The following is a 13,860-nucleotide window of genomic DNA, read 5'->3' as shown; positions in this document are numbered from 1 at the left end:
TTGAATAGTCTTGCAGACACAAAGCCTGGCTATTGCTGCCTGGGGGAATCCTTTGTTTGGGAGGTATTAATTGGCACTTGATTGTTTGATTTCTGAAATATATACTTTTATATAAAAGGTATATGTGTGTGTGTGTGTCTATGCTTTTGTTGAAGGCTTTCATGGCCGGAATCACTGGGTTGTTGTAGGTTTTTTCGGGCTATATGGCCATGTTCTAGAAGCATTCTCTCCTGACGTTTTGCCTGCATCTGTGGCAAGCATCCTCAGAGGTAGTCAGGAGAGAATGCCTCTAGACCATGGCCATATAGCCCAAAAAAACCTGCAACAACCCAGTCTATGCTTTTATCTGCTTTTATGTGTTGTTTTTAATTTTCATTGTGAGCATTTCTGATTGTGTTGGAAGCTTCCTTGGATGTGATTTAGGAGAGAGTTTCCATGTGAGCACAATACAATAAATGAATATAATAAATAATTATGTAAATTAGGGTAGCTTCTTTGCAAGAGGAATGATAGCATGAAAGGAAGGGGGTAGGAAAAAAGGAAAGGAAGGAAGGGAAGGGAAGGGAAGAAAGGAGAGCGGGAGAGAAGGAAAAGAAAGAAGGAAAGAAGGAGAGGGAGAGAAGGAAAAGAAAAAAGAAAGGAAGGATGGATGGATGGAAGGAGAGGGATAGAAAGAAAAGGAAGGAAGGAGGAAGGAATGAGAGGGAGAGAAGGAAGAAGAGGAGGGAAGGATGGAAGGAGAGGGAGAGGGAGAGAAGGAAAAGAATAAAGGATGGAAGGAAGGAGAGGGACAAAAGCAAAAGGAAGGAAGGAAGGAAGGAAGGAGAGGGAGAGAAGGGAAGGATGGAAAGAGAAGGAGAGAAGGGGGGAAGGAAGGATGGAAGGAAGGAGAGAAGAATGGAAGGAGAGGGAGAGAAGGAAAAAAAAGGAAGGAAGGATGGATGGATGGATGGATGGATGAAAGGAGAGGGAGAAAAGGAGAAGGAAGGAAGGAAGGAAGGAAGGAAGGAAGGAAGGAAGGAAGGAGAGGGAAAGAAGGGAAGGAAGGAGAGGAGAGAAGGAAAAGAAAAAAAAGAATGGATGGATGGATGGATGGATGGAAGGGGAGGGGTAGAAAGAAAAGGAAGGAAGGAGGAAGGAATGAGAGGGAGAGAAGGAAGGAGAGGAAGGAAGGAGGGAAGAATGGAAGGAGAGGGAGAGGGAGAGAAGGAAAAGAATAAAGGAAGAATGGAAGGAAGTAGAGGGACAAAAGGAAAAGGAAGGAAGGAAGGAAGGAAGGAAGGAAGGAAAGAGAGGGAGTGAAGGGAAGGATGGAAGGAGAAGGAGAGAAGGGGGGAAAGGAAGGATGGAAGGAAGGAGAGAGAAGGAAGAATGGAAGGAGAGGGAGATAAGGAAAAGAAAAAAGGAAGGATGGATGGATGGATGGAAGGAGAGGGAGAAAAGGAGAAGGGAGGAAGGAAGGAAGGAAAGAAGGAAGGAAGGAAGGAGAGGGAAAGAAGGGAAGGAGAGGGAGAGAAGGAAAAAAGAAGGATGGAAGGAAGGAAAGACAGGGACAGAAGGAAGGAAGGAGGGTGAGATGGAAGGAGAGAAGGAGAAGGAAGGAAGGAAGGAAGGAAGGAAGGAAGGAAGGAAGGAAGGAAGGAAGGAGAGGGAAAGAAGGGAAGGAAGGAGAGGGAGAGAAGGAAAAGAAAAAAAGGATGGATGGAAGGAAGGAAGGAAGGAAGGAAGGAAGGAAGGAAGGAAGGAAGGAAGGAAGGAGAGAGAAGGGGGAAAAAGGAGGGATGGATGGAAGGAAGGAAAGTAGAATATCGAAAGGACGGATAGTGAAGAGTCTTTCAAAAGCATCACTCCACCTCCTCTGTCTGCATGGGCGTATCTACACTGTGGAATTAAGGCAGTTTTAGACCACTTTCACTTCCATGGCTTGATACTATGGAATCCTGGGAGCCATAGTTTGGTGGGGCAGCAGCACACTTTGGATGAAACTGTATCAGATAGTCAGTGCAGACTCACATAGTGTGCTTCAGTGCAGTTAAACTGCCTTATGTGAGTCTGCACTGGTGATATAATGCACTTTCAAACAGCATTGCACGGCATAAAAGCCTCAAGACCTTGCAAAAGCTTCCAGCTTCCAGGATTCCATAGCATTGAGCCATGGCTTTGATTCCACTCGGGAGAAAGGTGACATACAAATGCAACAGATAGATAGATAGATAGATAGATAGATAGATAGATAGATAGAGTCATTGAGTTCCAAGAGACCCCAAGGGTCATCCAGTCCAACCCCTAAGATGATGGATGGATGGATGGATGGATGGATGGATGGGTGGAAGGAAGGATGGATGGATGGATGGATGGATGGATAGATAGATAGATAGATAGATAGATAGATAGATAGATAGATAGATGATAGACAGAATCATGGGGCTAGAAGAGATCCTCAAGAGCCACAAGAAGATAGATAGATAGCCGAGTCATTGAGTTGTAAGAGACCCCAAGGGTCATCCAGTCCAACCCCTAAGATGATAGATGGATGGATGGATGGATGGATAGATAGATAGATAGATAGATTGATTGATTGATAGATTGATAGATTGATAGATTGATAGACTGATAGATTGATTGATAGATAGAGTCATTGAGTTGCAAGAGACCCCAAGGGTCATCCAGTCCAACCCCTAAGATGATAGATGGATGGATGAATGGATGGATGAATAGATAGACAGGCAGACAGACAGACAGACCAAAATTTGCAGGAGGTGGGACCTGAGTTCAGATTTCCTTGCACTTGCATCAATCGGTGCACAGTTTTGCTGGGTGAATGCAAACGCAAAGCGAAATGCACATCTGCTATTGCAAACATTCAGTTTCCCTCTTTTTTCCTCTTTTTCTCCAAAGGACCCGGATGAAGAAGCAAAGCAAAGAAGCCACGAAAAACCACGACCTCCTTGCAGCGGCCATCCACATGAAGGCCTTGCCCAGTGAGTGCAACCCTCCTCATTTAAAAGACCTTCCAGCTTTTCATAGAATCATAGAATCCAAGAGTTGGAAGAGATCTCCTGGGCCATCATCCAGTCCAACCCCATTCTGCCAAGAAGCAGGAATGTTGCATTCAAATCACCCCTGACAGATGGCCATCCAGCCTCTGCTTAAAAGCTTCCAAAGATGCAGCCTCCACCACACTCCGGGGCAGAGAGTTCCACTGCTGAACGGCTCTCACAGTCAGGAAGTTCTTCCTCATGTTCAGATGGAATCTCCTCTCTTGTAGTTTGAAGCCATTGTTCCAATGCATCCTAGTCTCCAAGGAAGCAGAAAACAAGCTTGCTCCCTCCTCCTCCCTGTGGCTTCCTCTCACGTATTTATACATGGCTATCATATCTCCTCTCAGCCTTCTCTTCTCCAGGCTAAACATGCCCAGTTCCCTAAGCCTCTCCTCATAGGACTTGTTCTCCGGACCCTTGATCATTTTAGTCACCTTCCTCTGGACACATTCCAGCTTGTCAATATCTCTCTTGAATTGTGGTGCCCAGAATTGGACACAATATTCCAGATGTGGTCTAACCAAAACAGAATAGAGCATGGGGAGCATTACTTCCCTAGATCTAGACACTATGCTCCTATTAATGCAGGCCAAAATCCCATTGGCTTTTTTTGCCACCACATCACATTGTTGGCTCATTGGGACATTGATTGATTGATTGATTTGGGGGGGGGGGGGTGGAGAGATTCCAAAAAAATTGCAAAACACTTGAAAAACCGATTTTCCAGATGTTGAGACAGATGCTGGACTAACAGGGACCTTCACAGCTGGGGAATAATTTTGCGCAAAATCTGCCTCTGGTTCATGCAGAAAACAGAATTTTCTGCATATAGGAAATAATATTGCAGTCCCGAAACATTAATTCCTGCGCATAATTTTTTTGCAAAGGTAATATAATATGTCCATCTAGAAATATTAACTCCTGCACAGAAAGTATTGTTTCCTGTGCAGAAATTGCTTGTGAATATTGCACAGAATAAGTCCTGCGACCTCCAGAAACTATAATTTTCTTGCAGCAAGAAAATTGCTGAAATTATTTGCTGAAATTTCAGAAAATCACTGAAATTAATTTTCTTGCAGCAAAAAATTGCTGAAACTATAATTTTCTTGCAGCAAGAAAATTGCTGAAAGGGATTAAAGGTGCATCTACACTGTAAAGTTAATGCAGTTTGACACCCCTTTAACTTCCATAGCTCAACACTATAGAATCATGGGAGTTATAGTTTGACTGGGTCTTTATGCTTCTCTGCCAAAGAGTTCTCCCCAAACTACAGATCCCATGATTCCCTAACATTGCGCTGTGCCAATTTAAATTGGTATCAAACTGCTTTAGTTCTACTGTGTAGATGCATCCTTAGTGAAGAATGGCATCCTACTCGTGTATTGGAGGCATTCCCAGGGAAGCTTCTTGTTCCTATCAATAGGAATAGAGTTGGAAGGGACCCTCAAAGGCCATCCAGACCAACCCATTTTTGTCAGGAAGGCACCATTCAAGCCCTACCAACAGAGGGCCATCCAGAGAAGGAGACTCCACTGGATTCCCAGGCAGTCTGTATTCCACTAGAATTGGAAGGGACCCCAAAGATCATCCAGACAAACCTGCTTGTACCAGGCAGGAATCCACAATCCAAGCTTCCCAACACTCCTGCTGACAGGTTCGCTTGGAAAGCATTGATTTATCCCCCCAAACTGCCAATTGGTGTGAGTAATGTAGCAGTGAGAAACCACAGCCGAAAAGGCTGCCTTTGTCTGCCTGGCTGGTCAGACCTTCCATGCGGAGCAGCCTGGACATTCCTGGGAAGCCAGCCATGGAGTAAAGTTACTTTTAGAAGCAGAAGTACTAGTAGTAGCGGAAGAGGGAAGGGCAGGTTTACAAACAGAGTTGCAGCACGAACAACCTCTTCTGGGTTCAGCAGAGAGCACAGAACCACAGTTGCCTTCCAAAGGGTAGGTGGACTACATCCTGGACCCGGTCCTGATCAGGATCTCCATTAATGACTTAGATGAATGGCTAGAAGGCAGGATCATCAAGTTTGCAGATGGGACCAAATTGGGAGGGAGAATCATAGAATCATAGAATCAAAGAGTTGGAAGAGACCTCCTGGGCTATCATCCAGTCCAACTCCATTCTGCCAAGAAGAAGGAAAATTGCATTCAAATCACCCCTGACAGATGGCCATCCAGCCTCTGTTTAAAAGCTTCCAAAGAAGGAGCCTCCACCGCACTCCGGGGCAGAGAGTTCCACTGCTGAACGGCTCTCACGGACAGCCAATACTCCAGAGGATAGGAGCAGGATTCAAAACCATCTTGACAGATTAGGGAGATGATGGGCCAAAACTAACAAAATGAAGTTCAACAGGGACACATGCAGGATACTCCACTTTGGCAGGAAAAACGAAATGCAAAGATAAAAAATGGGGGACAATGAGGCCTGGCTCAAGAGCAGTACGTGGGGAAACGATCTTGGAATCCTCGTGGACAACAAGTTGAACATGAGCCAACAATGTGATGTGGCGGCAAAAAAAGCCAATGGGATTCTGGCCTGCATCAAGAGGAGCCTAGTGCCAGGCCCGTAGCCAGGATTTCATTTCGGGGGGGGGGGGGCGAATTTTTTTCAGGGGGGGTTCAGGGGGGGCTGAGTTTCGGGGGGGGGGGCTGAGTCTGAGTGAAAGAGGGTCTAGCCTAGCAAACCTTTTGCATCATTACCCCAATACCCCCATGCATATGGGATATATTGAGTATGGTGATCAGATCATGATATGAATAAACATAACAGTTTAAATAATGTACCAGTAAGGCCTTTTTGCGAACCACCATGAGAATTTCGGGGGGGGGGGGGGGGCTCAAGCCCCTCAAGCCCCCCCCCCCCCCCCCCTCCGGCTACATGCCTGCCTAGTGCCTAGATCTAGGGAAGTCATGCTCCCCATGCTCTATTCCGCTTTGGTTAGACCACACCCGGAATATTGTGTCCAATTCTGGGCACCACAATTCAAGAGAGATATTGACAAGCTGGAATGTGTCCAGAGGAGAGTGACTAAAATGATAAAAGGTCTGGAGAACAAGCTCTATGAGGAGCGGCTTAAAGAGCTGGGCATTTTCAGCCTGCAGAAGAGAAGGCTGAGAGGAGATATGATGAGGACCATGTATAAATATGTGAGAGGAAGCCACAGGGAGGAGGGAGCAAGTGTTCCTTTCTGCTGCCCTGGAGAACAGAACGCAATGGCTTCAAACTACAAGGTCTCAGCAGAAGAACTTCCTGACTCGGAGAGCTGTTCAGCAGTGGAACTCTCTGCCCCAGAGTGTGGTGGAGGCTCCTTCTTTGGAGGCGAGAGACAGGGCCTTCTCAGTGGTGGCCCCTCGGCGGTGGAACGCCCTTCCTACAGAGATCAGATCAGCCCCCTTCCTGTTGGCATTCCGGAGGAAAGTGAAGACCTGGCTTTTCGAACAGGCATTCGACTAGGCAGTGTAATTGACTACTGGAACACGGAATAAGGATAATGAGACTGGATTCTGATTCTATCGATGAGACGTGATGGATTTGTTATATTGATGTTTGATGTTTGTTGTTTAATTAATTGTTTACTATTGCTTTAAATGCCCAATGATTTTGTACTATGTGTATTGAAACTGTATTGAAACTGTGTTGTTAACCGCTCTGAGTCGCCTAAGGGCTGAGAAAAGCGATATACAAATGAAGTAAGTAAGTAAGTAAATAAATAAATACATTTTAAGCAGAGGCTGGATGGCCATCTGTCAGGGGTGCTTTGAATGCAATATTCCTGCTTCTTGGCAGAATGGGGTTGGACTGGATGGTCCACCTGGTCTCTTCCAACTCTAGGATTCTAGGATTTTTTCCATTGGTGGGGAGGATGGACCACTGTTCGTATTTTTGCATATTTGTATATATTTTAAATTGTATACTCATGCTTTTATGTTAAGCCACTTTGAGTCTCCTGCAGGAGAGATAAAATGGGGTATAATAACAACAACAACAACAACAACAACAACAACAACAACAATAGGCCCAACTTGAGCCTCCGACTTCTCTCTGCAGATCCTGTCTTGACTCTCTTCTCTCTTCCTTTTGCAGAAGCCCAGATCTTGTAACATGGATCGGGGCCCCTGCGAGAGGGGCACCCCAACATTCACCTCTTCAACTGCAGCTGACCATCAACTTCCCAAAGGAGTTGCCCCTTTGCTGAACATCCATTTCCCAGAAGTAAACTGGAGGCTACTGGTTTTGGACTCGTCCCACAGCCTCCGCCTTGCAGTGGGCAACTACCTTTTGCAGAAAGTCTTCATGCCCACTAAAGTGGACTAGGTGGCCAGAGCCATTGGGTCGAGAGGATGGGCATTCCACCCAATGGTCACCCTTCGGACACCTCCAAACCACAGTAAAGCCTGGCCCTTTGGGACTTCGGGACCATTTATCGGTGGGCAAAGACACATAGTTTGCAAAAGGTCACCCTGCCCACCAGACTGGCAAGAAGGAAGGGTCAAAGGATGGACACTCTGGACCTGGCTTGGCTAAGTTGGCACCCCCAAAATGGTCCACATTACTCCCTTTGGGACTTCAGGACTATTGGTTGGCTTGACGTGACAGCATGAACCCATGGGTCGCCGTACATTGTGGGGAAACTAGAGGATGCAAGGCATTGTGGGGGATGGGGACCCCTTTTCCAGAGCGTTGGCCAGAGAGACGGAAGGAAACAGCCCACATTTCCCTGAACATCAACCATATTGGCAAAGGGTGCAAACACCAACTCATGCGTGCATCCATGCCTTCCTGTGTGGTGTCTCATTGTGCACACATTTGCACATGGCCGGCAAGGGACATTTCCTGGCCATGAATTAAATCCCTGCTTTTGTTTATATTGGTTTGTAAGAAATCCAGACCCCTCCCACATTCTGTGAGGATGTCAATGGGAAATTGCCCAAATTCGTGCTTGTTGGCAACCTTTTCAGGGCAAGGAAAGGTTGGCAGTCATGCCTACGAGCCCTAGAGTCCTAGGCTTGTAAGGCAACCCTGGGGTCATCTAGTCCAACCCCCTGCTAGGCTGGAAGGCACAACTAGAATGCTACTGAAAGATGCCCATCCATGATTGAAAGTTGAGAGGTTCTTTACGAGTCCTAGAATCCATAGGGGTCATCTAGTCCAACCTCCTGCTAGGCTGGAAGGCACAACTAGAGCACTCCTGAAAGATCCATTCCTTGTTGAGAGCACGTCCTCTTCCATGATTGAAAGTTGAGAGGTTCTTTCAGGTGCTGGAGATATTATGTAGCATGGAGATGGATCCTAGAATGGTAGAGTTGGAAGAGACCATATGAGCCATCCAGCCCAACCCCCATTCTTCTAGGCAGGAAAAGCACAACCAAAGCCCTCCTGACAGATGGCCATCCAGCCGCTGTTTAAAAGCCTCCAAAAAGAAGCCTCTACCAGACTCTGAAGAGAAGATGGAGAGGGGACATAATAGATACAACAGATGTATCTGTTGGGGTTTACATAAGACGTTTGCACTTGTTGGCATTTCCATGTGACCTGCTGAGGCTTGCATGTGACATATGTACTCCTTGGGGTTTGCATATGACATATTGAGGCTTGCTTGTGGCATATGCACCCATTGGGATTTACATATGACGTATGGGAGCTTGCATATGGCATATGTACCCACTGGGGTTTGCATATGACATGTTGAGGCTTGCATATGGCATATGTACCCATTGGAGTTTGCATATAGCATATGCACCCATTGGGTTTGCATATAACGTATGGGGTTTGCATATGGCATATGCCCACTGGGGTTTGCACATGCCATATTGAGGCTTGCACATGGCATATGTGCCCATTGGAGTTTGCATATAGCATATATACCTATTGGGGTTTGCATGTGACATGTTGAGGCTTGCATATGGCATATGTACCCATTGGAATTTGCATATAGCATATGTACCTATTGGAGTGTGCATATGACATGTTGAGGCTTGCTTGTGGCATATGCACCCATTGGGATTTGCATATGACATATGGGGGCTTGCATATTGCATATGTGCCCATTGGAGTTCGCATATAGCATATATACCTATTGGGGTTTGCATGTGCCATGTTGAGGCTTGCATATGGCATATGTGCCCATTGGAGTTTGCATATAGCATATGTACCTATTGGCGTTTGCATATGACATGTTGAGGCTTGCATATGGCATATGTACTCATTGGACTTTGCATATGACATATGGAGGCTTGCATATGGCCTGTGTATCCATTGAGGTTTGCATATGACATATGTACCTATTGTGGTTTGCGTATGACATGGGCTGTGGCTGCACCACTGTGGTCTAACTGGAAAATTGCCCCCCAATAGCTCCTGTTTGGAAGTGACTTGGGGTGACTGGCAGGAGATTTGGTCTTGCTAGACCTGCCCTTGATATCCTGGTCCATGTTTATGCCCCTTTGGAAACGTAAATTGGGGAGGGGGGGGGGAGATTGCATTATTAGTTGGCCCAGGAAGCATAAGCCGGCAGAGAGGGAGAGTGGGGTGTGTGTCTCTGTGCCTGAACTGGCGTGCCTTCACTCCAGAGCTGGGCCAGTTTGCAAATGCAGGGCTGGCGTTGAGTGCCCTGCCTTCTCCAAGCTGTTCCTCCCACGTCCCTGGGTCTGCGCCAGAGCCAAGCCGGGTTCTGCAGATCGTGCCAAACTTGCCGCCTCTTTGCCAAACCCTCGGAGGCAGCAAACTTGATGGAAACTTCCTGAGTTGAAGGCGGCAGTGTTGGCGGGCGCCAGGAGGAGGCTAAAAATAACCAGGAACACTTTATGCTGCCAGAGGGCTTGGGCACCGGGGTCAACGCGGCCCTTTCCTGGCAAGACCAACTGAGGGAGGGAGTCCCTGCAAAAGGAAGGCAGCAGAGCAGGACACGGAAGGACGGTGGCCAATGTGAGTCACCCCAAGTGCCACCCTTGTGCAGGTCCCCCCAAGTACCTCCGGCAAATCACGAATCCTAGGAATGCAAATGATGACACGATAGCAAAAGAGAGCATGGACTTATGCGTCCTGCACATGGAATCCTTTTTTCTTTTTCCATTACTCACTTTCCTGTAGCTGACCACATTTGCATCCACGCTGCACCATTATGGCAGCTTAGGAAGAACTTCCTGACTGTGAGAGCTGTTCAGCAGACTAAAATGATCAAGGGTCTGGAGAACAAGCCCTATGAGGAGCGGCTTAGGGAACTGGGCATGTTTAGCCTGAAGAAGAGAAGGCTGAGAGGAGATATGATAGCCATGTATAAATATGTGAGAGGAAGCCACAGGGAGGAGGAGGGAACAAGCTTCCTTTCTGCTTCCTTGCAGACTAGGACGCAATGGAACAATGGCTTCAAACTACAAGAGAGGAGATCCCATCTGAACATTAGGAAGAACTTCCTGACTGTGAGAGCCATTCAGCAGTGGAACTCTCTGCCCTGGAGTGTGGTGGAGGCTCCTTCTTTGGAAGCTTTTAAGCAGAGGCTGGATGGCCATCTATCAGGGGTGATTTGAATGCAATATTCCTGCTTCTTGGCAGAATGGGGCTGGACTGGATGGCCCATGAGGTCTCTTCCAACTCTTTGATTCTATGATTCTATGATTCCTGACTGTGAGAGCCGTTCAGCAGTGGAACTCTCTGCCCCGGAGTGTGGTGGAGGCTCCTACTTTGGAGGCTTTTAAGCAGAGGTTGGATGGCCATCTGTCGGGAGTGCTTTGAATGCAATTTTCCTGCTTCTTGGCAGAAAGGGGTTGGACTGGGTGGTCCACCAGTTCTCTTCCAACTCTAGGATTCTATGATTTAATGGTATCTTCAGAGGTTTGTTCAGAAATCTGTTGGAAATGAGGCAAGTGGAGTGTTATTTATACCTGGGTGGGAGAAAGGACCTTTGTGTGTCTGAAGCAAGTGTAAACGTTGCAATGAGCAAGCTTGAATAGCATTGAGTAGCCTTGCAGCTACAAATAAAGAATGCCACTCAGAAACGGGAATCCCAGACAGCAAACAATCAAGTGCCAGTGAACACCTCCCAAACAAAGGATGCCCCCAGACAACAACAGCCAAGCTACCTCTATGCAGAATCCCTCACTGATTGACTCTGTAGCTGCAAAGCTACTCAGTGCTATTGCTGTGATGAATTTCGTATGTTTCAAGGAACTGCCTAGCTGCCATTTGTAAGCTTTCTCCGGGGTGGAGAAAGGCAGGGAATAAATAAGGTAAATAATAAATAATATTCAAGATTATTGTCGAAGGCTTTCATGGCCGGAATCACTGGGTTGTTGTAGGTTTTTCGGGCTATATGGCCATGTTCTAGAGGCATTCTCTCCTGACATTTCACCTGCATCTATGGCAAGCATCCTCAGAGGTTGTGAGGTCCTCACAACCTCTGAGGATGCTTGCCATAGGTGCAGGCGAAACGTCAGGAGAGAATACCACATAGAACAATATTCAAGCTTGCTAATTGCAACACTGACTTGCTTCAAACAGAAGGGTTCTTCCTACTACCATGGACATCCTACAGGTACATGTTTATATGCTCCACCTGCTTCACTGCCAACACAACCTCTGTTTACATAAGACATTTGCACCTGCTGGCATTTCCATGTGACCTGTGGAGGCTTGCATGTGGCATATGTACCCATTGGGGTTTGCATATGATATATTGAGGCTTGCTTGTGGGCATATGCGCCCATTGGGATTTGCATATGATGCATGGGGGCTTGCATATAGCATATGTACCCATTGGGGTTTGCACATGACATATTGAGGCTTACTTGTTGGCATGTGCACTCATATGGCATATGTGCCCACTGGGGTTTGCACATAGAATCATAGAATCAAAGAGTTGGAAGAGACCTCATGGGCCATCCAGTCCAATCCCATTCTGCCAAGAAGCAGGAATATTGCATTCAAATCACCCCTGACAGATGGCCATCCAGCCTATGTTTAAAAGCTTCCAAAGAAGGAGCTTCCACCACACTCCAGGGCAGAGAGTTCCACTGCTGAACGGCTCTCACAGTCAGGAAGTTCTTCCTCATGTTCAGATGCCATATTGAGGCTTGCATATGGCATATGTGCCCATTGGAGTTTGCATATAGCATATATACCTATTGGGGTTTGCATATGACATATTGAGGCTTGCTTGTGGCATATGCACCCATTGGGATTTGCATATGACGTATGGGGTCTTGCATATGGCATATGTGCCCACTGGAGTTTGCATATAGCATATATGCCTATTGGGGTTTGCACATGCCATATTGAGGCTTACATATGACATATGTGCCCATTGGAGTTTGCATATAGCATATATACCTGTTGGGTTTTGCATGTGACACGTTGAGGCTTGCATATGACACATGTGCCCATTGGAGTTTGCATATAGCATATATACCTATTGGGATTTGCATATGACATATTGAACCTTGCATATGGCCTGTGTATCCAGGATGCTTGCCCCAGATGCAGGTGAAATGTCAGAAGAGAATGCCACAGGAACATGGCCATACAGACAAAAAAAAAAACCCCTCACAGCAACTCATCTGTAGAGATGGTTTGGATTTAGAGATGGTTTGGCAGAATGGGGCTGGACTGGATGATCTCTTGGGATCTACGAGTCTATGAACTTTCAAGACAGAAGCATTCAAGATGGATCGACTGGTGGTCGATTCTCCATTTTTGGATGCCTTTAAACAGAGGCTTCGGTTTGTACCTTCCTTCCTTCCTAGCAAAAGGGGGGCTGGACTGGATGGCCTTTGGGGAACCCTTCCCACTCTGGGATTCTATGATTCCCTGCTGCCTCCTTGTCCCTGCCATTCAAGACCAGAGCTGTCCTCCTCCTCTCATGGACCATCCTGAGCCATCCTGCTCCACCTGCGCTCTGTTTCCACCTGCCCGCCTCCTCCTCCTCTTCCTTGTGACAATAAGCTAATGCCGGACTGTATCATAGCGGCAGGTTTTGTTGCGCTCGCGTTATCAATAAAATGACATGAAGGATGGCGCGTCCTTTGTGGATTTGGAGTGAGTGGGGGGCAGTAGGGGGCTGGACTGGGTGGCCCCTTGGAGACACTTTCACCTCTTTCCATCCATCCATACGAACTGATCCCCGAAACCATCTGAAGATAGGGAGTTGCAGCATCTCAAGGGCAAACTCATGGGGAAATCTCTTTCTTAGGCACTCCCTCATAGCCTGAGGACGATGGTCCTCCAAGTGTAGTGTCTTAGCAGTGGATATGTAGGTGGCTGTGGAGCCCTATTCTTGATTCACATGTTCTCCACAGTGAGGGCATCCGTTTCCAGGTGGAAGGCGGTCCTGGTCAAGGTTGGCTTGATGCACCTTCCTCTTGGCACATTTCGCTCTTTTGCCCTCCATTCGTGCCTCTTCGAATTCCACAGCACTGTTGGTCACAGCTGACCTCCAGCTAGATCAGTGTTTCTCAACCTTCCTAATGTCACGACCTCTTGATACAGTTCCTCATGTTGTGGTGACCCCCAACTATAACATTATTTTCGTTGCTACTTCATAACTGTAATTTTGCTCCTGTTATGAATCATAATGTAAATGTCTCATATGCAGGATGTATTTGCATTCACTGGGTTAAATTTGGCACAAATGCCCAATATGCCCAAATTTAATACTGGTGGGGTTGGGGGAGAGGGGATTGATTGCCACTTGGGATTTATAGTTCACCTACAATCAAAGAGCATTCTGAACTCCACCAACGATGAAACTGAACCAAACTTGGCACACAGAACTCCCATGGCCAACAGAAAATAATGGAAGGGTTTGGTGGGCATTGACCTT

The 13,860-nt window shown here is 46.8% G+C and overlaps 1 protein-coding gene across 5 annotated transcripts in view; it reads left to right on the top strand.

The window, feature by feature from the left end:
- The window catches only part of IL11RA (interleukin 11 receptor subunit alpha), a 209,516-nt gene extending 196,464 nt beyond the window's left edge, over nt 1–13,052 (top strand). For 4 of the 5 annotated variants that reach the window (XM_067464704.1, XM_067464702.1, XM_060761111.2 and 1 more), the window contains exons 13-14: nt 2,899–2,981; nt 7,131–13,052. In XM_067464704.1, coding sequence (XP_067320805.1) covers nt 2,899–2,981; nt 7,131–7,147 — 100 coding nt within the window. In that variant the 3' untranslated portion in view covers nt 7,148–13,052. The remainder of the gene's footprint in view (nt 1–2,898; nt 2,982–7,130) is intronic. The other variant, XR_010909354.1, reaches the window with a different exon arrangement.
- The last annotated feature ends 808 nt before the right edge of the window (nt 13,053–13,860 follow it).

This window comes from Anolis sagrei, chromosome 2, assembly GCF_037176765.1.
Source record: "Anolis sagrei isolate rAnoSag1 chromosome 2, rAnoSag1.mat, whole genome shotgun sequence".
In the NCBI taxonomy this organism is placed as follows: domain Eukaryota; kingdom Metazoa; phylum Chordata; class Lepidosauria; order Squamata; family Dactyloidae; genus Anolis; species Anolis sagrei.
Note: the sequence above shows the minus strand (reverse complement) of the source record. Positions and strands in the feature narration are given on the sequence as shown.